Consider the following 27,500-nt stretch of genomic DNA (forward strand, 5'->3'; position numbering starts at 1 on the left):
ACACGCCGCGTGATAATGGGGTTCGCTTTGCTCTCCTTGACGCGTCGTCGTCGTCGTAGTGGTTCCTGCGTAGTAACGCCTTGAAAACGATGCTCGGTCGCGTAACGCTGTGTAACGGCTTGCTTCGCTCTGCTAGACCGGATATTGAATTTGGTTGGAATCGTGAGCATATTACCCATTAATTTGATTTTACATGCACCTCGAAAGGCAATATAAAATGCGAAAAAAGTGATGCTGTATATGATGCTCGTTGGCGTGTGGCGTCTCGTAGAGAGAGGTTAGCGGCCCTCCTTCTTCGCTGGTGGCGGTTATGCTCCGGCGGCGTACATAAGAGCGTGCTGCCTTCCTTCCTGAGTGTCGCGTCGTCCATTTTGTCAATTCCACTCAAGGTGTCGTTACAAGAAGGTGGGCAAGATGATAGGGAACTGTTGGATTTGCCGAGGGGATTGTGGAAATGTCTTCAAATTAGTTTTTTTTCCCCGCTTCTCGATATCCGGGGCGTCAGACTTTCAAAATGCCTCAACCGCCGATTGTCGTCCATCTTGGCGTGGAACAAGAACGGCGCTTGCTTTGCTGGTTTGACACGTGAATAATTTTGAATCCCACATCACGCGCGCTGCTCTCTCCGTTCGCTTCTCCGCCTGGTGGTTGTGTGCTTCGGTACAGAAAAAGCGCGCGCATTTTTCATGTGTCATGTGTGCTACACATTAACGTTTTCTTTTAGTAGAGTGAATTCGTTTTTGAGAAATCATTTTTATAAGTGGTCCTGCGTGAAATAAGCAATACACTGTCCATGCTATAGCATAACATTTGTGGATGGCGTGTGGCGATTAGTGTTATAACGATAAAAGAGAGGTATTTTTGTTATTAAATTCAACCCATTGTATGTTGAATTGTTCATACATGTTCGACGCGTCGTACATTCGGTACTTTATGTTGCGTTTCCATTCGAAACACAAGATCATTCATGTTCAACGAGGGGAGATTTCGTGTGGTGTATTGCGCTCTCGTCAACAACCCTCTTTTTCTCAGCTCGTCGAACAGATTTCATCCATTTTGTTTGTTCGACCGAGAAATGGGCAATTCGGTGGTGTGTGGTGTGATAGTGAGCCCCACTTTTTTTTTCTCTTGTTGGTATAGCTGCTGGCCCCATCGCGCGCCGCTTGTATGAGAGTGGAAAGGCAAAAAATAAAATCCCAACCGTTTAATATAGGTGAACGGTGTTGGGCGCCGCGCAGAGCAGAGCGAAGCAAAGCAAAAGCGGCGGCAGCTGTGCGTGTGCGCGTCGCATCATCTTTTTTAACGCTCGTCTCGGGTCCTTGTCCGTCGTAGTAGGCCCGTGCTGCGTTTCACGAGCAGAAAGAGGGAGAGCAAACACAGCAGCCCACAGCATAAGGAGAGTGAGAGAGGCAAAGAGGATAGCAGAGAAGCGCAAGGTAGCAGCAGAGAAGCGGCGTTTAATAGGCATCAGCATATTCCGAAGAAGCCTCTTCTCCTTTCCTTGGCTCTTGGCCTTTTCTATGTCTGCTGCTGGTGGTGCTGCTGTTTGTGCTCCGGCGGGCGGCTTGTTGGCTTTCTTGTATGCTCTCATGCCCGTTTGTGAGCCAACGTGTCTCTCTCCCCCTTTGAAGGCAGAAGAAGAAGGTGTATGCCCATCACATCGCTCTTGGGATCTCGTTGGCATCGCCCCTCCCTCACCTCCTGTCCTGTTCTCTCGAGATGCGTACGCGTTTACCACCTTTTGGGGCAAGTAGATATAGAAGCTCTTAAATATACCCGATTTGTGGACGCGTACGAGGGGGAGCACAGCATCGCTGAACCCACCACCGGAGGAGAGTAAGCCCAGCGAGACACATCAGCAAAATATGTGAGATGATGATGCTGCTGCTGCTGCTGGCGCTGCTATCGACGTCACTGGGCGGTCGCTTGGTGATATTTTCTCCTCATCAACACCGTTACAGGCGCTCTCTCACACTTCGACGGTTGCTCTGTTGCTCCTCCGGAAACTAAGGTGGCGTTGCTCGGACGAGTTGCGTTTGATATTTTAATTTTCGTATTGAGCAATCATCAGTGGAAAACTGGGGGGATCATCCCACCAATGGTTTTTGTTCTGGGTTGTTTTATGTTCAATCACTAACCGACCAATTGTGGAGGTCTGTTAATTAAAAAATATAACCTAATTAAAATAATTCGTTTTGAGATTTATATATTTTTTAAATGCAAGTGAATTTTAATGTTATCATAATCTTTTCTCTTTTCTAGTGTTTTGTGTGTTAAATCAACAAAAGAAGAAAACAACTAACCATCAACAATGGCTGAGAAACCGAAGCGTCCTCTGTCTGCGTACATGCTGTGGCTCAACTCGGCCCGCGAACAGATCAAGAAGGAGAATCCCGGAATTAAAGTGACAGAGATCGCCAAGAAGGGTGGTGAGCTGTGGCGCGGAATGAAGGATAAGAGCGTAAGTATTATTAGTATATCTATATATTGGCACATTTCGTTCACTTAACGGATCCGTAGAATTACGTTCGGATCTCCATATATGCATCACAGATTGCTACGATAGTAGCATCACTATTGTCCTTAGATGATGTAACTAAGTCAAGCTTTTCGCTTTTCCGGTTTTCTTTCGTTCGTTTCTTCTTGCAGGAGTGGGAATTCAAAGCTGCCAAGATGAAGGACGAGTACAACAAACAGATGCAGGACTTCGAGCAAAATGGTGGCAGCAAGGATACCGTCACAAAGAAAAAGAAAGGTGCAACTAAGAAAGTGGTGAAAAAGAGCAAAAAGAAGGATTCGGAGGATGAGGATGACGAGTCTGGAGATGAGAGCGACTGAACTAATCACTAACCTTAAAATAATTATTTTTAATTTATTGTGTAAATGTTCGGGGCCTTACTTCAGCAACAAATCACAGCATCTCCCTCTCAAAACAAAACACACAGCAAAACGTACACCACCCCCTACATCATCTCAAAAGATATCCCTCAACTCAACCAATTGCTGTCTCCAAAAAAAAAAAATACTAAAACCAAATGCGCAACACCTCTCGCGTTGGAGAAGTGTACTTTCGACATCTTTAGTACAACATACCTACCAGTACGAAAACTAAATCTAAACCAGAATTCTAATCGCCTCCCTCCTCCCCCACTTTCATTCTACATTCACTTTGTTTTCCTTCATCGTTCTGTCCTCACTAGAGAAATTCCACCCAAGCTTATAATAAAAAGAAACAACGGCTTTTACATCAAACCAACCCTCTAACCATCACCACCCACCCACCACCACCATTCGCCGGCACCACACCACTTTACACAAAGAAACGAATGAAAAAAAAACAAATGACAAAGATTTGAAAATAGAGTTTTACCTATTGAAAAACACAAAAACAGGCATTAGTAAGCATCTCTATTTTACGGGAAAATCGAACAGACAAGGACCTCTCGTTCGCCCCGAACTCTCATGGCCCTGGTGGCGCAGCAACAGGCGCGCGGCGGTGGCAATGATCACGCCGCGTAAACTCTCGTGCGGCGCGCGCCGGTCGGTGGTAACCATTTTTGCCAGAGGTTGCTGCGAACGCCGCTTATTTGGCGTAGAGTACGGGGCGCAGAGGTCTGCTACGATTTTGGTTTCGTTTACGGAAAGAAGAAGACAAGGGTAGCTCGGAAGCGGGCCAGCAGCGGGCGCGCGTATGCTTTTCCGGTGCCAGTTTTTGGAATGTCAGCTCAAATATTTAGGATTTTCAGACTAACTAACTCTCCTCCATCACTGTCATCTGCCGTAGCTGTGAGAGCTGTAATGTAACTACTGTAGTATGTTATTTGGCTGTATTGCCGAGTGAATGTATGTGGGTAAGAAAAAGGAGATGGAGCAAAGATGTTAGGTGCGTTGGAGCAATCCAATGCAAAAGGCAACTTTTCCATCTATCTTTTGGATTACTTCCTTCCTCCGTTGCATGGCTACCGACAGTTGATCACAAGAAGAACCACCAACCATTCGCGCTCTAATCTGTCGCGAGAACTCTGCTTTGAACAGAATCGAGCCTCTCCAACACACAGCAGCTTCACCTAACCATTCAAGCGCCTAAGCCTCGGCAACGTGCTACATCAAGGTTACCGTCCTTCTTCTCTTCACCGTTTTGTGTTCTTATCTTAACCAGAACCGCACGATGCGGTCGTTGCGCAAGTTTGGCATTTTGGAGTCAATGATGTGTTACAGATTGTGAATTTTAACATCCAAATTCAGCCTCAAATTTTAAGAATGAATAGTTGGCTTCTGAACCCGGAAACCATGGTAACGTAACGTACGCGTATCGCGTTCAATGCGCTGCTGTCCATAAAATGGATGAAGAAAAGAAGCTGCCCGGAGAAGATAAGAACACCAGAAGATAGTGAAAGACGCAGAAGAAGGAGGAGGGTATCTATCTTTTGCTTTTGCTTTGCTATCGTAACCGCTGCTGATAGGAGCACAAAAAAACAAGGAAAAAAAGACCGGATTTGTGTGGTAACAGCCCGATCTCTGCACTAAACATGGCGCAGTTGCCTCCATTGCGTAACCGCGACAACAAATTCATATGTGCGTGCGTGTGCGTGTGTGTGTTTGGGTATGTGGGTATGTGGGTGAAGTAAAATAGCAGAGAAGCAGCACCCCTCCACACCTAGCAAGAAAAGGAAAAAAATCCGCAATTACACGAGACCTTTTACACACAGAAACAACAACAGTACGAAAAATTAACGAAAATAATCCCTCTCTTCCAAAGTAGTAGTACTTCTATCAATCCATGATGATGCTCTCTCTCTCTTTAACTAACCTTCCTACTCGATCTATACGATACCCAGGACAAAAAAAATCAAAACCCGAAGTTCGTGCCTCTGAAAGTAAAATAGAGTAGAAAGATTTGTTGCCCCTTATGGGCAACAAGTTGTTTGTTTGAGTTACTAAAATTTATCGGAAAAAAACAAAACGACCGCTCCCACCTTCCAGTACTACAGGCATCGCTCGCTCTCCTGATGTGGTCCTCTTTTTGTTTGATTTTACACCCCAGATATTTTTTTTTCTCTTTAATACAACTATCCAACTGTGTTGTGGGATGATAATGCTTTCCACATTTTCGCGCTTTGCTGCGTTAATGTAGCTGCTGCCCCTTTCTGCCTCACTCTATCCACCCTTTTCTCTCTATATTTCCTACTCTTGCCGAATGTTGTGTATCTTATTTCCGTGTTTTTTCGTTTATTTCTTTTTCAAGGAAGGCCGTAATTAATAAGCTTGCGATGAAGAAGAATAGTGTTTAGAAGAGTTCTTTCCTCACTCTTGCATACATACACCCTCACATACACACACACACACCCACCTATACCCACCCACAAATTGAATGCCATGTAAAGCGAAAGGAAGAAAACGCGCGTTAACTACAGAAGAGAAGGAGATGAACAAGAAGACACGGGAAAGGCGCGCGCGCGCGGGCGTATGTGAAGGTGTTGTGTGAGCCAGAAGGAGGAAGAGCGCAGCAGCAGCAGCAGCAGGAGCAGGCGCAGGAGCAGAAGCCAGGACGTAAAAAAGCAGCTGAAGATGAACGGCGAGGGCGGCACTGTGGGGGGAGAGAGTTCAGTATCCGAAAGGAGTACTTTCTTTTTCGCCATTTATTTTTACTGACATAACCACAAAACAAATTTCTACTTTAACAATGTTGTAATGATCGCGCAATCTCTACAAACACAGAGAGAGAGAGAGAGCGCGCCCACGCTACAACAGATTGTAATATGACGAAAAACAACCCCCCTCTCGGGAAACAACGAGACCTACAAATGGGATAAAATTATTCTTAGACGTTAGTTCAGGATGTAAGGGACAAACAAAGGGTGTGGGACGTGGGCAGAGAGAGAGGGATGGTGGGGACCGGGTGGGAAGGGACATTGGGGCGGGCGGGCGGGAAAGGGGGTTTAAGAAAGTAGGAAAGTGTAATTGCAGATACACTACACAAACAAGCAAAAGAGAACATTTTACACAATCACACTACACGCACACACACACATACACACAAAAACACCAAAAACAACCACAACACACACCACCACCCCCTTCCGGTCGGATGAGGATCACACCACCACCCCCATTTCATCCCCGCATTCAGAGGCATTTTCCAGGATATCAATTTTGATTTTGTAAATCCCACTACACCTCACACACTAAACACTCACACGTACATACATACACACATACATACATGCCCAGTTTTAACCCTCTTATCCCTTGATCTGCTTAGGATGCGTGTCTCTGTGTGTTTTAGTAGATGGCAGAACAGGTGAAGAAAACGGGGGATTTTAGAGGGTTAGAGAAGCTGACATTTGTTGCTAGGAGAAGTAAGGAGAGAGAGAAGATAGCGGTAGAAAGAAAGCTTATTGAAAGGGCGAGGTGCGGAAGAGCTAGCGGAGGAGTTAGTAGAAATGATCGATCCAGCAGCAGCATCAGCGCCGCAGCATCAGAGTTGGCTTAGGTCGCCGCAGCCGCAGTAGTAGCAACATGAAGGCAGCCATCTACGATTAAACTGAAATTGCCATGGCCCTGTGTGTGCGCACGCCCGCCGGCGCTCGTGTATCATCATCGAAGCAACACACATCCGTCGTCCCCAGCAGCGCATCCAGTCAACACCCCCCAACCCGCGCCCGCACCGCCTGGATTCTGATCCACAGAAATAATGCCATTCGAATCGTCGTGTTGGGTCCGTGTGCTGTGGTGTGTGGGGGCGGAGTGCATTGGGATTGTGCGGCAGGTGCGTGAGCTCTTGTGCACGCCACCACTTAGTATCCTTAAGCGAAGGGGGGCAAAGGTGTGCGGAAAGGAAGAGAGTGCGCTGAATCGGACCATCTCGTTATCGATCCTATCTTTTCTCCTTCTCTTCCGGCCAATTTGGGAAATAACTTCAGTTGAATTAAAGAACCCGAGAGAAAATGAAACAATAAATTTTGTGAAAAAGTAAGGAAATACAAAGTACAGAAAAAACGAGCTGATTTGTGCCAGGACGATTTGTTGTGGGATCGAAGGTGATGAAAGATGTTGGCCAGGGAGCTGAGGTAAGTATTGAATGCTGAGGCCTTAACTAATCCAATCGAACAGGTACTGCTTAAATGCCGGAAAGGATCACACTCGGGAAATCTTGGTAGCAGCAGGTTGCTTTTCTGGTACGTTTTTGGGAGATTTTTTGTGAAAACTGCCGCTCGATAACGGAAAAACCACTGTGCGTGCTCAGTTGCGGCCTGCAGTCGGCTGGCAACCCTGCGGCAGTCGTTCAAAATGTGACGTTTGTGTGTTTTCGTTCCGCGACCCTCCCACTCCTCCCCCGAGCATCCTGCTCTTTCAGCCTGCGATTCCTGAAATCTTCGGTTCAGCAAGGATACTCGCGCAAGGATAAAAAATTGATTTTTCGCTCTTTCGCCAGAATTCGCGAGTTCCAAGTTCCGGTAGGGAGAGAAAAGGATAGCAAGGAGTTGTCGACCGTTGTCGGATTGTGTGTTGCTTCGCTCTCCTGGTCGTGCTGGTTTCGGCTTTTTGGGATCCTTGCAAAGCGCATCCGGGTGGGAGTTTCGGGCTAGTGGCACTGTTGGTGCGCCTTGCTGTACTATCGGATCCTTGCACTTTCAGTCATTGAACGCGCTCGTGCTAGTGTCTGTGTCGGTGTTTGCGTATGCGAGTGCATTTTCCTGGGTGGAAACTTTACGGTCATCGGTCAGGCAGCGAGAGCGAGAGCATTTTCCCAATTTTTCGCAAGTTGATAAAAGCAGCCAAGTAAAAGGGGTTTTGTGCTGTTAAAGAAAAGAACAGGTTCCTCAAAATCAACGTTTTAAGGAATGGATGCGTAAGTATCAAGGCTGTGTGGTCCTTCAGCCCATCATCCGGTTGCCTATCGATTCTATCGATGGTAGTAGGCAGTGAGGCACATTTTGTACGAGGTAAAGCTCTGCTTTTCATCTTTTACAGGCTACTGGATGAGGTTGAGTCCTTGGAGGCTATCCTGATGGATGATGTGCGAATAACGAAAAACGCGAGGTAAGAGAAAAAGTGGTCTTTTCGCAGACCATCCGGAGTTATTGATTCGCCCTGTCTGCATATCTTCCGGTCCCGCACGTACTCTCGTGCTGGTGCAGTGTCTGTGGTGTTGCACAATATAGTTAACTGCTGGCTCTAGCATTTATCATACTTTGTTTTTCTCTTGTCCGATTGTATCGATTGCAGCGGATTTCCGGAACTCATCGAAACGACCATCTTCCCAACGGTGGGCGAAGAGCAGAACGCCCAGTACGTTTGCATAACACTGCAGGTGGAGCCGGTTCGCGGGTATCCGGATGTGCGTCCGCTAATACGGCTGAAGAATCCGCGCGGGTTGGACGATCACGTCATCGGACAGATTGAGGCGGCCGTCGATGAGAAGCTGGCGGAATCGGTCGGCCAACCGGTGGTGTTCGACCTGATCGACATCATTCGTGAACGGCTTACTGAGAGCAATCGACCGAGCGGCCAGTGTGTGATCTGTTTGTACGGCTTTCTCGATGGTGACGAGTTCACGAAGACGGTGTGCTATCACTACCTGCATAGTCATTGCCTCGCGTGTCACATCAATGCTTCGCGGCGGAATTACGAAGAGGAACGCGACAAGCTGCCGGTGTGGAAGCAAAAGGAGGCGAAACCATTTCAGGCCCAGTGTCCCGTGTGCCGGGAATCGATAGAGGTGGAGGTTGAACCGTTGATGGGCTGTCGGCCACCGGTCGAACGCGAGAGCGCTCCCCGGTTCCAGGTGACGGATGAGCTCAAGACGCTGCAGGCAAGGATGGCTCGGTTGTATTTGCACCAGAAGAGCCGTGGAGGCATCATTGATCCGGAGGCAGAGGAAACGCCCGTGATTGCGATCCAAACCGAGGCAGCGAATGGCGAGGTAAGGACACAATGCGTCTCATGTGCAAGCAGGCCTTATCGTTTTTAGTTTATATTGCAATCCGTCATACCATCTAGTGTTCATTGTCGAAGCACAATTGACTGATCTAGAACATTGTATTTAATTGCAGAGCCCGAAAAACACGGCCGATATCACTGCTGCTGTGTCCGTCGCTCCGGAACCGGTCCGTAACTCCAACGCACCGTCTCATCAGGCTGGAAAAGGGAAGCAACATACGTCGACGGGCAATAAAAACAGTTCCGGAAAGGGTGGCGGTGCGAAGGGTGGTCCTAATCGTCACTCAACAGTTGTCGCTGCAGCGGCCAGTAGCAGCAGCAGCAGCAGCAGCAGCTTCTCATCCTCTGCGAACCAGTCACACGCAAATGGAACCGAAGAGGACAACACTGCACTCTGCAGCGATCCGACCTGTATCGGGGCACAGGTCGAGCAACAGCGTGGCCATCGGAATCGTCGCCATAACAACCATCATCATCATCATAGCAATCGACATGCCCGGCACAGTCAGCAACATCACTATCACCACCACCATCATCATCAGCAGCAGCACCACGGTAAGGGGGGAGGAGCCGGAGGGACAACGGCGAATGGGAGCGGTGGGGCATCCTCATCATCATCGTCAGCGGCCACCGGAGGAGCTCCGAAGAACTTAACTACTCCGTGCAACTCCGATGCCAGGTGACAATTCGAGTTGCTTCAAGCGCACCAAGCAATGCATCTGCCTAGCTACCGTTACTACGAAGACGCACACCGCCAACACCATCATCCCCACTATTACCAGCACCACCAAGAACAAACCAATCAGCAGCAGCATCCGGTATTGGCTGATTGTGCTCTGACTCCGATAATGTTGATATAACATTTAGTTAATTTCACTCGTAAGCTGTCGAATCATCCCCATCTGCTCCTCTTTGTTACGGGACTCGTTCTCCTGTTGCAGAGGGTAGTTTACGTTGCAACTTATACTGCTATTCTAATCGTTACCAGCACTACCGGAAAGATACCCGCCGTTAGCATAGGCCCTAGGTTGCAGTTACGCTTTAGCAAATCATTCTTGAACCTTCCCCCGAACCAACTTCCTCGTAGCGATCATAAAATGATCACCGTTCCGCAAGGAAATCTAACGAATCAAATGTGCCCAGGAAGGCCATTGTCTGTAGATCGATCATCTCGAATCGATCCACTGCCAACGGGGTACATACGATCCGCTGTGGCAATGGTCACACGGCAGAAGAAAGCGAACTGGAAGGATATAATTTCGGTCAGTTTACTTTTCTGTTTAAGGTTGCCAGCGGTTCCTTGTTGGACTTATTCCCTCGGTTTATAGTACAGTGTGGGTGGTTATTGAAAAAAAAGAGAAAGAGCGCACGTAAGCGGAATCTGCGTTGCTGTGAGTGAGACATTATAATTATTATTATTATTATTTATTCCTAGAGGACTGTGCGCGTGATTGTGTTCTTATGGCAGCGGAAGAGGCTTTGTGTTTAATTCTTTGCGATGCCAGGCAACGCATTAGTCAAAGCAGCAGGAGCATTTTCTCGGTTAACTCCATGTAGATTAAGTTAGAGTTAGGTTCGAACGTGATCGTACCAATCGGTAAAAGGCACCCAGAGCATGCCTTACGATGCCCGATGCAGGGTCATCTGTAGCATATGCCCTGGACACGACACGTTGTTGTAAATAGTTTTTTTTGTGAAAGTTTAGTTTAGAAAATCCTTATCTGGGATGCGAAACAAGGCAACAGAAGGCAATATCCATTTTAATGTGTTTCTTAATCGTTACCATACATTATCAGAGGGATTTGAATAGTTGAAAGTCGGCGACAGTGATTTTAATTGATGAATTCTGAAAATGGAAATTGATTTTTTTCTACCAGAGACTGCTTTAGAGCAACGCCAAACCTTATTTTTTGTAAAGTTCTGTTTTTATTTTCTTTGCAGAATCGGTTTTCCCATTTATATCTACCTTCCAAAGTTCGAATTTACTACAAACTACTATCGCGTATCATGCGTGCCAAACGCGGACGTCAAAAGACTATACAGGAGGAAATTCAGGATGAAGAAAAACAAAAGAAAAACCATGAAATATTCAAATTCAAATCCATTTTTTCTATGTTCCACTATGAGATACGATTACAATAGGATACACGATTACATTTGAATGTATATCCGGGCATGGCTAGTATTCCGAGAAATGGAATGAAAGAAAGAAGTAGTCTTCAGGAGTGTTCGTGGTGGACCGATTAAGTGGTTTAAAATGCTAAGACTGCAGGAAACTCTGCCCACAGTTGTCGGGAACAAAGTCCTATTGGTTTACTGAAATGATATCATCCAAGCTAGAGAAGTACAGGCGAAAACGGAAGGAAGAAATTATTTTTTATCAACCATAACTATCAATGAATCCAAATGATACGGCCATACAATTAATATTTGAAAAAGCCGATCATCAGAATAACATCAACTTATTAATTGCAAAAGATGAGAGATAATACGTCAAGAAAAACATAATATGAAACAAGTAAAGTTAGATAAATGAGCCACATGAATGAATCTACATAATTGGCAGCGAAAAAAGGAATCTACTGATGAACTTATAAGCAAAGTGGAAGGAAAATTACACATACATAGTGAAGGAATTGTACCAGCAAGAAACAGATTTATTGTCTAACCTAACTACTTCTCATACAACCACGGCACAGCGAAACGAGTAAATGGCTAGACTAGGGTAGCAAGTTTCTCGCATTGGATTGGATACGATGGATATGTAGCCACACAAATAGCGATCCCCTTGCAGTCCCCAGGTCCCCACAAATCCCGTTCCTTCACTGCAGGATATGATCAACGTTAACGTCAACGTCAGTCAGCACACTAAACTCAAATCAAATGAAGAGCAAACAAACCGATAAAACCCTCCTAAGGGCGTTATACACTTACTTGAATCCAACGAAAGAATGTGGCCATTGCTGGCTTGCCTCCTGGTGGCCGGTGAGGTATATGAAACAACATTATCTCTGCAACAGCCTTCGATGTCGTCGTCGTCGTCGTCATCAGGTCACGTTGTTAGCAATCGTGCGGTCTTTATATTCTCATGCATTAACTATTCCATCTTAGGTTTCTTCAACGCCGTCCATGACCTTTTGGAGCTTGTGTAAACAAGTAAAACGATTCTAACGAAGGAGCTGCTCCGGTGGAATGTGATGCTAGCCAGCACTTTGGGTAAGAAGATTACTTTACGTTAGAATACCACTTTCGATAGCTGCATAGTGCTTTAGATACGCAACTGTATTAGTTGCACCTAGTTAGAGATTACAGTAGAATCTTAGTTTCCCTTTTATTGAAAAACTTAATTGAGAAACGATTAATCTTCTACCGAGTGTAAAGCAAGAATTCTTGGCGATAGCACCACGCTTCACTCTGCGGCACTAGGCCGCACTGATCGATGGGCTTGGTCTGAAGCAGCGTCGCACGTGCTCCGCTACACTGCGTTATACCACCGTTGACCTGTCTTCTGTTCTTTCCGGTGGCGTCCGACGGTCGGGCCCTTTACCGAAAGTGCAGAAGGAACGCGCCTGTTATCTTTATGCGCTGTGCTTTCGAATCCGGTTATCCGAATGCAGTAGGAGTAGACCGAGCGCAAGACGAGCTAACCGGCACGATGCACGATGACGCATCGATCTAGAGAACCAAAAGGAACACCCCACTAAGGTCGCATCACGATCGAATGAATCATAGTGAAGCGAGAGCTATAAGCGGGTGTCAACCTTCCTCCCCCCCCCCCCCCCCCCCCGGACTACACAACCGAAAGCCCCGTGCGACGTCACCGTTGCTGTGATGGTGGGGCATCCGTGCGCTCGGTCGGCCGGGCTGTGGTGCGCTGTTGTCGCCGTTGGGTCGTGCGAAGCGCCACAGTCTGTCCTCGAGCTCGCTCGTTAACGGTCGTGAATCGAAGAAGCTAAGGCTCCGTCAAACACCACTGAGACGTGTGGCAGTAGTGCGCGGGTATCATCCGTTTCCTGCTTTACCATCATCGCGGTGTCCGTGTCCGTGTGCGTACGTTGTGTTTGCGCACTCGCGCGAATGTTATGCTGAGTAATCAATGATTCGTTCGTTCCTCATGTTTGCAACCTACTAGGTAAAGTGGTGCTAGATTTAAGTGGCCCAAGCAAGCTGCTGATCTGTGCAAACCGATCGCCACGATCACCTGATACTGTCTAGCGCCGTGAGCGATGCGGTCGTGATGCGTTCGATATCGTTTTGTGCACTAGATCGCTGATTTAACACTCGAGTTTCCGTAGAATGCAACATAAGTGCGGTGGCTAGAACTGAACTGAATGGTGGGTACGATCAATCGTGCCCACCGGACCGGACTGTGACAGTCAAGTGTGCGAAATATGTTTATCTTATCAACGCGGTGTTGCTCAGGTTGTGTCGCGTGAACGTGTGGCATCGTGGCTGATAGAACATGTCTAATGCTGGGGGACGCTACTAATTTCACGTTCAATCATTCCATTTAACATTACCAACAGGCCAGGGTGGTATTGTTGTTCGCGTTTTTGGCGAGGGTCGTTGATTGGCTTTGATTTTTTTATTTACTTGGTGTAAAGTAGAATCTGATTTAGATTGAAGGGAGGTCAAAATCGAATTCAAATAGTCTAGCGGTATTTCCTGTGTACCTTTACTCGTATCTCGAAGGAGGATACACGCAAGTTTCTATGCGTTTATCGACTGATAAAACAAAGTGATATCCAACCAGCGGTAAGTTTGCTGAGTTTCATTTAGCTTACGATGGAAGCGAACACAGTTACAGCGACTGAATGTAACTGAAATACTTAAATAAGAGTTCCTGAGTATAATTCAGTACGAGTAGTACAGATACAGTTGTTTATAGAGATTTTTCCAAATTATAATCATTTGGTTTCTGTTCTCTTTGACTTTACTTCCATTTGAAATCATAATTGTAATCAGTTTCAGTTGTATATTTTCTAATTCATCGATTGATATGCTTTACCTCATATGAGCCAATTTTCTTAGACCTTTAAGGCCCATCACGATACTAAAATTAACGCAAAAAAGGTTCTTATTGTTTGGTCTCCAATGTGACCTAATTTTTTCCCCTGATTCAAACGAAGACAAGAGCGTTGTCAGTTGTCGTTCTATTACGATTTGATGATTGTCTGCGGTTACAATCGCAACAATTCACCACATGTGTTTTTATTAACACCCCGGCGCAAGCGCACGATGCATAAATTGCGTCGTTTAAAAATGTATAAAATTAAGACAAGAGTTCAACTGGCGGGCGGAATGCTCACAAGACAAACCGCACGCCGGACGCCGGACGTCAGCTGCAGCGGTACAGCGACACACGCTTATCAAAGCCGTTAATGCAAATTGTTCATCCAACTCTAGCCTCGGCGAGATGTGGAGCGACATCCAGACTCCGGGTCCTGCCTGGGTGCCCTGGTCTTTGATTGATTTCTCTTCATGGCGTACGCCATGGCGAGTCCTCCCCTCAAATCCTTGAGTCACGAGCCCCGATGCGTGACTGTTTTGTTTTTATTTGGCCTCGTAAATATCGCCTGGAATGAGGAAAGGGGGGGGGCGGGCGTTTTGTTTTTGTTTGCACCGCCCTCCCGGTATGGTCCCGAGAGTGATAAGATGCCCTTTCAGCCGGCTTTCTCGTTGGTGGGGGGGGCCTTAAACGTGCCCTGAGCCGGCATTGAAGTCGGTCTCGTTTACTGCATTCCTGCTACATGAATCGACGGCCGGCACCGTTGCAGTGGGGATTGGTTGGTACTTGGAGAGTGATCGAACCCGAACCCGCGATAGAGTTCATGGTCCATGGAATGTGTTGTCGTCCAGTCGTCTCCATTCGGGACCACAATTGCCAAGACTTCACCCAGGCAAAGGGCAATGAATTCACTGCCCGGCCCCGGGAGCCGTTTTGTGTGTGGGGTGCGCCTCAAGGATGTATTTTCATTTCGCACCTCGTGCGTCGATCGCCCCCGGGAGGGGAGGGGAGCCGATGCTTGAGCTGGGGAGCTTGAGATGCTGATCGCCGCCAGGAAGCTCCTTCTCGATCTTTCCCCCCTCTCTTCCTTTGTCTCTTGCTCTCTGTCTCTCTCTCTCTCTCTCTCTCTCTCACGAGCAGTCCTGTTCTCAAGTGCAGCAGCTGCATCTTGGCGACGGACCGGCGGGGGTCCATTGCGTGCATGTCACTCCGAGTGGAGTCCGTAGCTAAGGCCATCGATCGATCGATCGTCCGAGCATTGCGCTCCTGGCTGAAGGAGAGACAGACAGACAGACTCTTGTGCTTCTTACGGGGCGACTATATACAAAGTAGTAACCAGACGACGACGAGCGTGCGCGTGGACATTAAACCAATATTTTGACCCAAAAGAATGAGAAAAAAAACCGCGCAAGTAGAGTGACCACGGTCGGCGCCGTTTAAGCGGCAATATTTGTGTACCGATTGTGTGTATCTGTGCACGATCGCGGTGACAAGGCAAACCGGAAGCGTCCACTACGCTTGTAGAGAGAGAGAGAGAGGTCAAAAGGAAAAAAGGAATTGCATTGGCACGCAATCGGTACAGATGAAATTCCGGACGAAGGAAAGTGTCCCCACATCCGTCACCCACCCTGTACGATCGTGGAATGTTTTGTGGATTTTCTCGATTGGTTTTTTTCTTTTGTGCTCTACCAAGTCCGCACTGTGACCCTTTCCGTCACTGCTCTCCAGCCCGAGGAGTGCCGCACAACCGGACACAAAATGATCGTTTAATTAATTAATCACGAGGCAAAATGGTTGTGTGCGCGATCGTGTGTCTCCGGTCGGTCCGGTTTTGACGAGGTAATTGCGTTACGGAGCACAAAGCGCATCGATTCGCAGCGTGTGGCGGGACGAGACGAGAGTGCATTGCGATCGCGTCCAGCCATCCAAGCCATAAACCTTGCACTTGCGCTCCAGCGCTGGAACGTAAATCTGTCATCACCGAGGACCGTCTTCGAAGATCGAATTGTGCGCAGATAGAATGCCCCTGCCCTGGCCCGGTCTATCCTTTCTGCCAGTCCAAAGTCCGGAGTGCAGGCTGCGGAATGCGGTGCGCGCAATTAGAATCGGTTGCGAGTGTCCTTCGCGGAAGGTACGGAGGAACAGACGGTGGCCACCGCATTCCTTTACCCATTAGCCGCCTCATTATGCTCACCGCTCAGTGCGCGCGCTCTCATTAGCCGCAAAATGACCGAGGCCCGGGCCCAGGTCTGTTCGTACTAATTAATTCTTCAGCCACCAGCAATCCAGCGGCTGATCTCTACCGCTGTCGCTGTGTTTAGCAACTAAGAAGCGAGAAAGTTCGAACTGCCCGAGACACAGACCCTTGAATTGCCTGTGGTTAGCGCTTGGAAGCGCGTTCGATATATGGTAGCGATCATCACCCCGATGGTCAAGGTACAGGGCGCCAGGTTTGAGTTTTCGCTGAACTTTAACCTCGCTCGCCGTTTGGCATCGCGGATCGCGACAAAAGATCGGATCCATACACTATGGAGTGATCGGGGGGAGGGGTTCGAATAACTACGCGCCTGATGCTCAATGAGTTCATTCATCGGTAGAGCGAGAGAGATCGTGCGCTCGATCTCGCTCGATCGCGGATTGGCCGTATTCGTGACCGACCGTGACTTGCCAATGATCGACCGGTCCGGAAGGTGAACGGCGTCGAGATGCGACGAAGAGGAGGAGGGATCGATGGGGAGCGTGTGTTCACCTCCAAAATGCTCGATCAATCGATGCCATTCGATCATGCTGGCGCCACTAGCACCGTGCGTGTGCTAGCGTACGATCGCTGTGCTTCGCCACAAAGTGTCACAACACCGGACACCCGGCATAATGTACGATTGGCAGACACTAGCCCCTTGCTGCGTCGCCAAGACGAACATGATCGGTGGAGGAGTACGGCTCTTCATCAACAAGTATCGTGCGAGGATCGTGTGATCGAGTGATTCATAGGCAGGAAGGCAAAGCGAAGAAAGAAAGCAAGACAGAACGAGCGAGAGGGAGTATGTGATTCCGGTTTGTTTCTCGAGGGTTGCTGCAGTTTCTGGATTTCCGTCATGCGCTCTGCTTTCCGTTTTGCTGGCGTTGGTCGAAGGTCGATGCCGCTTGAATTTGCCAAAAACGCGATCGCGCCTAGAGCGGTGCTGTACAGTTACTGTGGAACTGTGGTTGTGTGTTTTTTGTTTGGCCAGTGTCGAGTCTTGTCGAGGACTACTGAAGCCATGAGGAAGTGGACGCCGATGGAGTGGCAGTAGCGACACCCGCTGAATATAACTACTTACCGGTGGCCACCTGCTGGTAGATCGGAGAGGTCAGAGAGCTATGATAGCCCCGCCATTAACCAGCTGGAGCAGGTAGCGGCGGCTGCGGCTAGTGGTCGATTACCTAATTTGGAACATGATTTTATGATTGGCGGAACAAGTCAAACGTCAAATCGCGTCGCGTCGCGTCGTGCGCGCTGGTGTCGACGTTGGACGTCTGCAGCCATCACGCTCGAACAGGTCCGGTGGCACAATTATTCAATTATCAGGTGTTTGAGCGACGGTGTGTCCGGAGAGATCTCCGCTAATCGATCAGTTTGCGAGACGGACACTTCCTGTAGTGCACAAAAAAAAAAAAGAAGGAGAGGTGAGGGAATCTCGTTAGCATCGCTCGCGACCTGGGGGGGGGGGGCGGGCTGCTGTTGATGATTACACTCTCTGATAAGAGGAACTCTGCGAGTTGTCACCCCTTATCCGGTTATTGAGGGGTTGACTGGAGGGTGGTGTACCCATCGCTATCTGGTTCAAAAGATGATGATGATAACTTAATGTATTAGGTGTATGCATTGAAATCCGTGGTTTTGCTAATACATGGCGCCATTTTGTTTGGGGATGGTTGACATCCTCATTTGTTATGTCGTTTTAAAGTACAATTAAATACCTTTAAAACGCTATATGGCACCGTTCATAATATTGACTACAACATAGTTTTTTCTCCAGTTGAAAATGTCAAGTTTGGTGCTTGAAAAGTCTATTTTGCGGGGAGATTTAAAAACCTTTTTTCATTTCAAGAAAACAGCTGCTGAAAATTATCATGTGTTGGTTTAAGCTTATGTTGAACATGTTACGATACAAAAACAAAATGTGAAAGCTGGCTTCAAAGGTTTAGAAGCGGAGATTTTGTCTTTAAAGACACAGAAGGTTCGGGTACACCAAAATAATGAGAAAATCCAGTTTTCACGTGTGTCGTGCACTAAGAACTTTCGGAAACTCATGAAATTGTTGATAGAGAACGTTATCAACAATAATTGATCCATTTGAAGCAAGCTCTGACCCTAAAAATCGGTAAAAATGGGAAAAATGACGTAATAAACTTTTTTTTCAACATGCTAGCGCTAGGCCGCATGCTGCAAAACCGATGAAAACTTTTTTGAAAACCTCGAAAACCAAATGTTACCCTCCCCGCAGTATTCCCCAGACATTGTTCTTTCTAAATACTTCTTGTTTGGTTGATTAAAAAATTGTTTGGAAGCACAGCACCTCATTCTTTATGAAAGTATTGAAAAGAGGGCAGTTGCCTAAACTGCTTCAAAAGATGAGCAGTTCTTTCGACATGAAATTCGAAAATTGCCCAAAATATAGTAAAAAGTAGTGGCTAGCGAAAGTCAATATGTTTAATAAGCAGATTGTTAAGGTTTATTGAGAAATAACCGATTAAATTTGGTACAAACACCGCGGATTTCAACGCATAGACCTAATACTACTCTGGGGGATGGACTTTTAAATACAAACCACCTAAAAATTCTATTGCTTTGTTGATCTAATTTAACAATTTCAATGTCCTTGAGTGTTGTGCATTCTTGTGAATCGAACCAAGGACTACCAGGATACTAGTTGAATGCGCTTACCTTGTGCTACGCTTACTCCGATTGCCTACTAGGAATGTAAGTTTATATAAAAAAGTGATGATTTGACGGAGCGAATTCATGACATCACAGACGGGGTCGTATGGATCGTGATTCCCACCGGACCGGATGTACCGTAGATTAAATTGAAGGTTCAAGGTTCACTGCCACGCTGCAGAGGACATTAAGCTCGTGTTTATTTTGATGCAATCGTAGCTCTCTCTCTCTCTCTCCCTCCGCTGCTGATGCTGCTGTGCAGAGGGTGTTTGGTCGTCATCTGCGATCGGGAAGGGCACACGAGTCTCAGCGGTAGCCCCCCCCCCCCACCCGCCCGTTGTGCCGAGAGATTTGTGTTCTGTCATTCAAGCAAAGTTATTACCGAGACCCCCGATCCCGAGGCTTGCATGCACATACAGATGCAATACCGAGTGACTGGCGGTTCCTTTTTTGTAAGCTCGCCCAAGCAACGTCAACGAAGCGTGCACCACGTGCGCACCTTATGAACTTGTCATCCCGATGAGCGGCGGCGTACGCTCCGATATCCGATCCGCTCGGTTGCGCTGAATCGTAACGGTCAAGATCACGGCACGATCGTTCTGTATTATGTCGAAGGTAAACGTGGCACACGGAACCCAACACACCAAGCACCCAGGTCCCAAGGTGTGTGGTGTGTTGGCGCCACGCCATAGTTTATGCTGCGCACTGGGGTGACAACTTCACGCCAGCTCGATTCACGACCGAGCAATTTATCTCTCCCGCGCATTAAGCGGCGGAAGAGAGCGGGAGCGAGAGAGGGAGCGAGATTGGTGGTTGTTTGTTTTGGTCTTGGTGGAATTCATAACGATCATCGTTTGGACAGACCGCCCCCCCCCCCCCAACCAACCATCACCCATACTCGGCTCATTACCTCCACCAAAGTGGCAAGTGAGCGGTCCGTGCGGGTGGCAATGATTTTGTTTGGATCATATTTGGGCATAAAACTCGTTTGCCCTCTTCAAGCTGCCACCCTACCTTCCTCCTCCTCCTCCTCCTCTCCGCGGGGCTCGTAAATGATGGTTACATTGACGTGCCTGACGGTCAAGGACAGTGGTTTGGCCGAAAGGGTCGAACGAGGAAGATCACGCGGTTTGTTTACATTTGTCTCGCGAGCAATTGGTCCGGTGCTCTGGCCTTCGCTCGTGGCCACATATATCTGCGCCCCGGTTGGTGGTGCGGGCCCCCTAGAACACCTCCTGCCGCTCGATGGCGGTGACCATCTTTGGGCACACGCGGTCCTCAACCTCTCGCCGTTCGTTGAGGCAGCACCAGCATCAAATCATCATCACAACGGAGCAAAACGCAAATGATTTCCTCCTTGGGTGGTGGTTCGCGCCCACGCACACGCCTCGCAAGTTGTCGCCCGTTTCTCGTTTCTCGTCTGGATCGCGATAGCACAAACCGGTCACCGGTCCGCGATTGGAGTCGCTATTCTCCCGTGTTTGGAAATTGGCTCCCCTAGCTAGGGACCAGGAGTGCCAGGCCCTGGGTGCCGATCTAAGGTGATCTCCCTGCAAATCTGGAGCGCGATGCTGTAACTGTGCGACACACAAGACACGTTTCGCGCGCGCGCGCGCACGGGAATCCCTTTGTGGTGACCGACCGACCGACAAGGAAGTCGCCAATGTGGCGCGCCACCGAGCACACACAAATCGCAGCGCGTCTCATTTGAATACCACCTGATGATGGCCGATGGTGATGCTGATGAGGATGATGTTCCCTTTGCTCGTGCGCACCTTCGCCATTCACGTCCGTCGTCGTCGTCGTGGATGGCTTTTGGTTTATGACTTCGCTCCGTGGGCTTCCCCCGGCTCGTCGATCAGTTCGATCGGGGTCCGATTTATCGTTCTTTCGGACCGCCGTTGTGTCCAGTTCTGCCTCAAAAAATGGCACCGCACCGTAGCTGCGTTTGTTGTTTACAACAAGCGCGATCGACTCGTCCCGTCCCGTCCCGTCCGGAAGAGTGGTTTTGATAAAGAAATGTCCATATTTGGAAGCTGGAGAAGAGGGAACAGGAGGAGACAGGGGCAGATATTTCATTTCAGGCGTCGCGTCAAGTGCATCGCGCGGAGTTCGCGGAGTTGGCCAGCGCGCAGGCACAGTTCGTCGCGAAGGTCACCGAAGGCTAAACTCGGATTAAACGGTTTTGCATGTTAATGAGACGGCACGACGACGCCATCCGTCGTCTTATGTCAAATGGCTTTAATTTTAATGTCATTTTAGAATCCCCAGACCCTGGCAGAGTGTCGGCAGAAGTACAGAGAGAGAGAGAGCCCGGAATCGAGGAGGAATGCGCTTATCGTCTGGTGAGATATCGGTTTACAGCTGGCAATAAAAACAATCAAATGGAAAAGTCCCTTTTTTGAAAGGTCTTTATGGGCCGCGGGAGAATGCTGAGTAGACGCCACGGTTGTTCTTGATTCAATCCGGTAAAGTGATCCTCTCGATTCGCTCGAAAATTCCTCGACAGTTTTGTAGTGGTTGCCGATCGAATCCCAATACTACGCCCCATTTTCGCAATCTCAGTATTGTCCTTTCCATAAGTGGCAATACAAGAGGGGCGGATGGGACATCATCCTTGGTTTGTGGTGACCCACTAAGACGTCCATTTCGCTCGCTAATAAGTACTGTTCGATTCGATTGACTTTTAAACGATCAGCGTTCCAATCTAATCAACAGTCCGGACTGAGGTGGACCACCATATCAGGATCCTTCTCCCCAAAGGTCCATAGGATGCCACCGAAAACTGTCTTCGTCGTCAGTGTCGTCGCCATTCCCGTAAATGGTCCCCGGGTCCGCGTGGACCACTAGACGGTGGGAAGGAAGGAAAGTGACGCCGAAATCTCGCCGACACCTTTTCCGTCCCCGTGGATGGGGTGGTCCAGTCCCCGGTGTCATTGCTCCATACAGAATCGCAAACGACTGTCCGGTCGATTGTGAAATTGATCACCATCCCTGCTCCGATCGATCGCTGTAAAGCTCGCTGCCGTTGTTGTAAAAAAGGCAACTCTCCCACGCCCTCGCCCGGCAGCTGCTTTCTTTCGGTCAGGCCCCGCCAGACCAGACCAGGCCGGCAAGTTCGGCCACAGAAAATGGAATTGCAAACCTGTAGCCGGGCTCCAACACAGGACTACCACTGGCCAGCGGTGGTGGTGATGTTTTTTTTTCTGCTCTCCCTCTCGTTCTACTTGTTCGAAAGTCGACCTGACCAAACGGTCATAAGCTGGCGCGCCATGGTCGCGTTACGCGCAGGTGATTACCGATCGCCATCATCATCGTGGCGTGTCTCTGGCGTTCGACACCTTGTCTCACCCCGTGGGCGGACGAATCTCTGTCTGTAGCATAGGACACCGGGACCGGGCGATCCGATGTGGTGGTGCCGGTGGTCTGTTGAGCAATTAAAAGCGGTCAGCAGCAGGAGTGCGAGAGCGCGCGGTGGTACCTTTTGGTTCCATCCCCTAATATGGTTGGCACAGCGTTGTGACCATCTAACCTGAGTCCTAAGTCCAGTCCAGTCCAGTCCATTGGCACAACTCGGTGAATGGTCTCATGTAACGGTCGTTCGCGTCGCTCAGAACGTGCTTTATGTTAATTTTAAAATGTGGATCAATGCGGATGATTCATCCCTTCGTGTGGTGGTGATTGGTTTTATACAGGGGTGTCGTGTAGAATGGTTGCTGCCTAATTAATTAAAATTGTTATGTTTAATCACTATCTTAATTCATGCTTATCTTTTTTACAGAAATGTTTTTAACTAAAGCACTTTAAGCTTATCATGAAATTCTGTTTCCACTCGAATCTAACCTCGAGTCTTCAGAAAGGAGTGCCTCTGACTGATGCACTGTACGGACAGGGACCGCTTATCATTGCAAAATCATCCAAACAAACCGACGCTTTTATCGGGCAGCACCACCCCAGCAGCTCTTCGCAGAACCTTCTCCCTTCTGATAACAACAGAATGTGCAATCAGTCCGTAAAAGCCCTGTACGCGTTGAGCACGATGGTGGTGAATTGTTCTCTTGACACAGTGTGAAGTGACATCATTCCCATGGCAATCAGCGTAGTATGCGTTGCACGGTGGCGATGCACCCGCACACGGTTTGCACAGTAGCCTTCGACGATGCACTCTTCGACGATGAACTCCGTCTTTCCCAGCTCTCTACGGTGGTTGCAGCAAGCCGTGTTAGATAATGCTCGTCGATGCACTCGCTAGCGGAGAGAAGCACCCGATCATTGCTTCATTCTGAACGAATTTCGCAAAGTCCATCTTCGCTCATCGCTTACTCTATTTTTTTTACCCACCTCTTTACTTCGTTCACAGATAGCGAGATAGCTGCATCAAAAGGTGTGTTGTGTTGTGTTGTGGAACCGACCGATTCTCCATCCAAAAACCGATCCAATAGCATCCCCCTCTCGTCCGTCGGTAGAACCTGTCTCAACGTGCAAATCGTAAGCCTGATGTGCCAAAGGCGGCCCCCAACCTGTTGCACCACGGTGCGGTCCGTTGATGGGATCTAGTGCTGTGCTTGCGTTTTGAGGCTCACTAGAAAATGAGCTCCCGGATGAGCTGCATCATCATTAGTGCTGCTGATGCTGCTGCTTCTAGTGCTCTGATCAATCGCGACAAACTGTGACAAACTGTGTTTGTGGGCTTTGTACCAAACAGCCAGAACCAAAAAGAACGTACAAAAGTGTGCTGTTACGTGTTTCGTTCGTTTTTTGTTATTTGTTTTACGGAACAAAGTGTGTTTTGTGTTGTGTGGTTTCTTGTTGACCGTATCAGTTAGTGCAGTGTGTTAACAGTGAGCAGAGAAGACGTGGATGACGATGGCGACATTACTTAAGAACGTTACCAACAGCATCTGGCACGCGTTCAATGCGCTGCAGCAGGATCGGGATGGGTTCGTGAGCAAATCGAAGCTGAAGGTAGGTTCGGCATGAGGTTGGGGCTTTAAGTTGATCGTGTTGGCTATACCGGTTGCTGCGATTAACACTTGCGCGATTCCTTTTCATGCCAACACATTCTCATCGATTAGTGCTCTTTATTGTTCTTCTAATTGTTTTCCTTTTCGGTTCCATTATCACCAATTTTGCATAGTTTCGAACATTATGCTCTTTTTTTTGTTTCTGCTGCGGTTTTTATCGCATGAATTACAATTTTTGTAGTAATGCTAACTTATTTTTTTACGTTATTACTTTTTACTTACTTACTTTAAATGTATTATGATTATGTTTTATAATTCAATTGAATGCTAGTTAGCAATTCAATTTTTAAAACTATGTGGAATATTTGTTCAGCAAAATGCTTTGAATAGACTGATCGTATGATATGTTATCTACAAAACAAACAAGAGACTTTTTACGGTCGCAAATTACAAAGTAGATTGTGCAAAAGATATACTTATCATGGTCCATATAATGGTTGTCAGTTAATACAAGCTGATAGAATCTTTAAATAAAATAAAAAACGGCCCCTTAATTGAGATGGCGACAACAAGTTACTCCTTTTCTTATGAGGCTCCAACCGCCACTGGCTTTATGAGGCTCATTTTCGGTTAAGTGTGTCGTAAAAAAAGCTTGCTGCTGGCACGCACTTCGCTACCGCACTTCCTTATTGCTGGTGTCGTCAGTATCGGCATAATACCACAGCCGCGGTGCAGTGAAGGCGGTTGGCGCAATTAAATTAATTCCAAGCGATCCATTTCGTGGTTTTTACACAGTCCATTAATTTCGGCGAACGGCGGGAGGCAGCAACGACACAGCGGCGTTCAATAAACAGTTCAGTCTAACGCGGATTGCCGCGGAATAGGTGCTAATAGGTGCGGGACATTCTATTCGGGGCTGCTTGGTGTTCTAGCGTGTTATTAGGAAGTGTCTGAGAACCGAACTTTGACCGTCCCCTGTTCTGTACCATCATGTATGTCATCCTTCGCAGGTCTTGACGGCCAATATTGCTACGCTGCTCGATCTGTACGGTGTCGAACGTGGGCTAGACCATTTCCGGTCAACGGCGACACTCAACTTTGAGCACTATCGCTACTACCTGGCGCAGGAGGTGTTTGCTGGCGTCTCGAACGAGCTACCCCTGGCGGCGCTACGCAACTATGAAACCAAAATCGATGAGGTAAGTCGAGCCGACCGTTTGCCGGTCTGCTCAAGGACAGGACAATGTCTAAAACGCTTTCTTGGCATTTTGTGCAGGTTTGCTGGCTAGTGTGCCGCATGAACTATGTTACCAACGACCAGGACTACACGGAGGAGGCGATCTACCGGTTGTTCCGCATCTTCTGTCTCGTCGCTGACCTCGCACCGGATGCGTCCGATCCGGACATCTACTCGGTCAAGATTCACCCACTGGAAGCGCTCATCATCATCAAGCATCTGCTGAATGCGCTCGGGTTCAACTATGACGGTGATGGCGGTCGGTACGATTACCTGCGGCAATCGGACGAATCGTTCGATTTCGCCGAACTGCTGGAGATGCTGCGGTTCAAAAACTACGACAAGGTGAACGATTACCGGGAGTCGATCTGTGAGGCGATCGGTGACATGTACCAGACGCTGATCGAGGACGTGATCAAGAAGGGTTGCCTGTACCGGCGCGGATACGTACTGCCGACGTTCCGTGAGTACTTCTTCGTCCTGCGCCCATGCGAGCTGTCGTACTACAAGCACCCAACCGACCGGGAGGTGTGCGGTACGATCGTGCTCGATTCACGGTTCATGGTGAAACCGAGTCAACCGAGCTCGGGTCGTCACGAGCGCATCCAGCGCTTCACCCTCGTTTCCGGTGATCGTACGTTCGAGCTGGGCACGCTGGATCACAAGACACGTCTCCAGTGGATAGCGGCACTGCAGCTGGCCATCACGTACTCGACCGGCCGGGAAGGGTTCCAGCGCGATACGGTCAATCGGCGCCGACAGCAGCGTGAAAGTGAGCAGCGACGCCGGCTCGAGGAGGAGCAGCTCCGCAGTCAGCATTTGCGCAAGCTGGAGGAGACGCACGTACAGCTGGAGCGTGAGAAGCAGGCACGGATGGCGGCAGAATCACAGGCGCGTCAGTATGAGGCTGTCGCACGGGAGGATTCGCGCCGCGTGGCCGAGCTAGAGGATGTGAAGCTGTGCCTGGAGAAGATGCTGGAGGATGAGATACAGGCGAAGCGGGACGAAGAGATCGTGCGAGCACTGCAGGCACGCGTACTTGCGGAGGAATGGGAGAAGCGCGAGGAACTGGAGCAGCTGCAGGCCGAACAGACGAGCCTACTGGAGCAGGAGCGCCAGAAGCGGATTGAGTTCGAGGGCCGCCAGCAGCAGAACGAACAGAAGCTACTGGAAGCCCAGGCGATGCTGCGCCAGCTGGAAGAGGAGCGTAAACGGCTCGATCGCGAGCTGAAGCTGGCCCGCCAGAAGATCCAGCTGTCGGAGGACAACAAGGGCATCGTGGAGGCCAAACTACAGGTCAGTTGACGGTCGGTTCTTTCTGTGTAAGACTACGCTAACCGCTCTGCGTTTCTCGGTCTGTCCACTTCCAGGCCATGTCTCCCAGTATTCGTAGTGGCAGTGCGGGTGAGTTTATGATCCGCCGGACACAATCCTTCGTGGCAGCCGATCGACCGGTGCTGGTAGCGGGACCAAGGACATCCAGTAGGTTTAGCTAGGCCAGTGCACCGCGCTCTGGATTTGTAATTTATTAACCCGCGAGTCCCGCGCTCTAGCAGTAAGTGTGTCTGTCTGTACATTACCCTCTAAGGACTAACCATTCCAGCAATTAGCAATGGCGTGACAGGAAGTTGAATAAAGCCATTGAAGAAATGAAAATTGAATGCGAAAACTAAGCCTTCGAGTGCTGCACCATGGAGTAGATGGTGGAAGACTTTGCCCGAACACCCAACAACCGATCGTTCCGGATGGCATTGCTCAGGTTCGCCTCGATGCAGGTCACGGGACGCCTAAGGGTGGCGGTACTACGGAAGCGTACCGCTTTGCTTCTCCTGCCACTTGTCCGCTTGTTCTCACCACCGTCGTCATCAGCCGCATCATCACCATCATCATCACCATCGTTCGATTGGCCTAGCTTCGCGATCTTCATCGAGGTGGGCCGACGCGTCAGTAGGTCCCCTTCGTACGATTCCACCGGTCCACCACTGTTGACGTTCACCGTGATGAGATAGTCCTTCAGGTAAGCCTTTAGCTGTTCATTCCGATCGATCAGTTGCTGTTTCTCCTCCCGCAAACAGGCCACATCGATGCGCGCCTTGTTGAAGCGCATCCAGAAGTTCTCGAACAGTTCGGCCGTACCGAACACTTCCTGCTTGAAGGCATCCATCGTCCCGAGGGCCGGTTGGTGGTCGGTCCCATCGGTTCCGCCGGGTCCACAGATTGCCCTAGAACGAACGCCCGCCCGGCTATCATCCCGCACGAACGGCAGCAGATCTTCGGACTCGGTTTCGTACTTTTTACAGAACGTCGCTATCTGGTGAATCGATTTGACCTTCTTCTGGAGCGCCTGCAGGTGCTTGATCGCGGCATTGCTGTACACGGCCAGCGTTTTCAGCTGCTCCTGATCCATCCGACTGCCGAGTTCCATCT

General features: G+C 48.8%; 4 protein-coding genes across 10 annotated transcripts in view; 3 read left to right on the forward strand and 1 right to left on the reverse strand.

The window, feature by feature from the left end:
* LOC126575612 (mobility group protein 1A-like) overlaps nucleotides 1–3,389 on the forward strand; it is a 6,238-nt gene extending 2,849 nt beyond the window's left edge. For both annotated transcript variants that reach the window (XM_050236390.1, XM_050236389.1), the window contains exons 2-3: nucleotides 2,263–2,461; nucleotides 2,650–3,389. In XM_050236390.1, the coding sequence (XP_050092347.1) occupies nucleotides 2,312–2,461; nucleotides 2,650–2,838 (339 nt within the window). In that variant the 5' untranslated portion in view covers nucleotides 2,263–2,311 and the 3' untranslated portion in view covers nucleotides 2,839–3,389. The remainder of the gene's footprint in view (nucleotides 1–2,262; nucleotides 2,462–2,649) is intronic.
* A 3,975-nt stretch (nucleotides 3,390–7,364) lies between these two features.
* Nucleotides 7,365–11,845, forward strand: LOC126575607 (E3 ubiquitin-protein ligase RNF25). Of its 2 annotated transcripts, XM_050236382.1 has the most exons (5): nucleotides 7,365–7,852; nucleotides 7,975–8,043; nucleotides 8,230–8,926; nucleotides 9,057–9,498; nucleotides 10,885–11,845. In XM_050236382.1, the coding sequence occupies exons 1-5, from the start codon at nucleotides 7,845–7,847 to the stop codon at nucleotides 11,001–11,003; spliced, it is 1,335 nt and encodes a 444-aa protein (XP_050092339.1). In that variant the 5' UTR covers nucleotides 7,365–7,844; the 3' UTR covers nucleotides 11,004–11,845. The 2 variants fall into 2 exon arrangements, with proteins under 2 accessions (XP_050092339.1, XP_050092338.1); XM_050236381.1 differs by having other exon boundaries at nucleotides 9,057–11,845.
* A 981-nt stretch (nucleotides 11,846–12,826) lies between these two features.
* Nucleotides 12,827–26,729, forward strand: LOC126575604 (differentially expressed in FDCP 6-like). 5 transcript variants are annotated; one of them, XM_050236375.1, is made up of 5 exons: nucleotides 12,827–13,075; nucleotides 23,233–23,837; nucleotides 24,847–25,035; nucleotides 25,113–26,369; nucleotides 26,444–26,729. In XM_050236375.1, the coding sequence occupies exons 2-5, from the start codon at nucleotides 23,733–23,735 to the stop codon at nucleotides 26,567–26,569; spliced, it is 1,677 nt and encodes a 558-aa protein (XP_050092332.1). In that variant the 5' UTR covers nucleotides 12,827–13,075; nucleotides 23,233–23,732; the 3' UTR covers nucleotides 26,570–26,729. The 5 variants fall into 5 exon arrangements, with proteins under 5 accessions (XP_050092332.1, XP_050092333.1, XP_050092336.1 ...); XM_050236376.1 differs by having other exon boundaries at nucleotides 12,827–12,989; XM_050236379.1 differs by lacking the exon at nucleotides 12,827–13,075 and adding an exon at nucleotides 13,681–13,698.
* A 5-nt stretch (nucleotides 26,730–26,734) lies between these two features.
* LOC126575606 (dynein regulatory complex subunit 2) overlaps nucleotides 26,735–27,500 on the reverse strand; it is a 3,222-nt gene continuing 2,456 nt past the window's right edge. The window contains exon 4 of the mRNA XM_050236380.1: nucleotides 26,735–27,500. This exon is cut by the window's right edge and continues 319 nt beyond it. Coding sequence (XP_050092337.1) covers nucleotides 26,743–27,500 — 758 coding nt within the window. The 3' untranslated portion in view covers nucleotides 26,735–26,742.

Source organism: Anopheles aquasalis, chromosome 3 (assembly GCF_943734665.1).
Source record: "Anopheles aquasalis chromosome 3, idAnoAquaMG_Q_19, whole genome shotgun sequence".
In the NCBI taxonomy this organism is placed as follows: domain Eukaryota; kingdom Metazoa; phylum Arthropoda; class Insecta; order Diptera; family Culicidae; genus Anopheles; species Anopheles aquasalis.

Coding starts and splice junctions, on each gene's coding strand:
- LOC126575607 (XM_050236381.1), top strand. Junction 8,044..8,229: donor CGAATAACGAAAAACGCGAG/GTAAGAGAAAAA, acceptor TATCGATTGCAG/CGGATTTCCGGAACTCATCG. Junction 8,927..9,056: donor CCGAGGCAGCGAATGGCGAG/GTAAGGACACAA, acceptor ATTTAATTGCAG/AGCCCGAAAAACACGGCCGA.
- LOC126575604 (XM_050236375.1), top strand. CDS start 23,733: ATGACGATGGCGACATTACTTAAGAACGTTACCAACAGCATCTGGCAC. Junction 23,838..24,846: donor TGAGCAAATCGAAGCTGAAG/GTAGGTTCGGCA, acceptor CATCCTTCGCAG/GTCTTGACGGCCAATATTGC. Junction 26,370..26,443: donor TCGTGGAGGCCAAACTACAG/GTCAGTTGACGG, acceptor GTCCACTTCCAG/GCCATGTCTCCCAGTATTCG.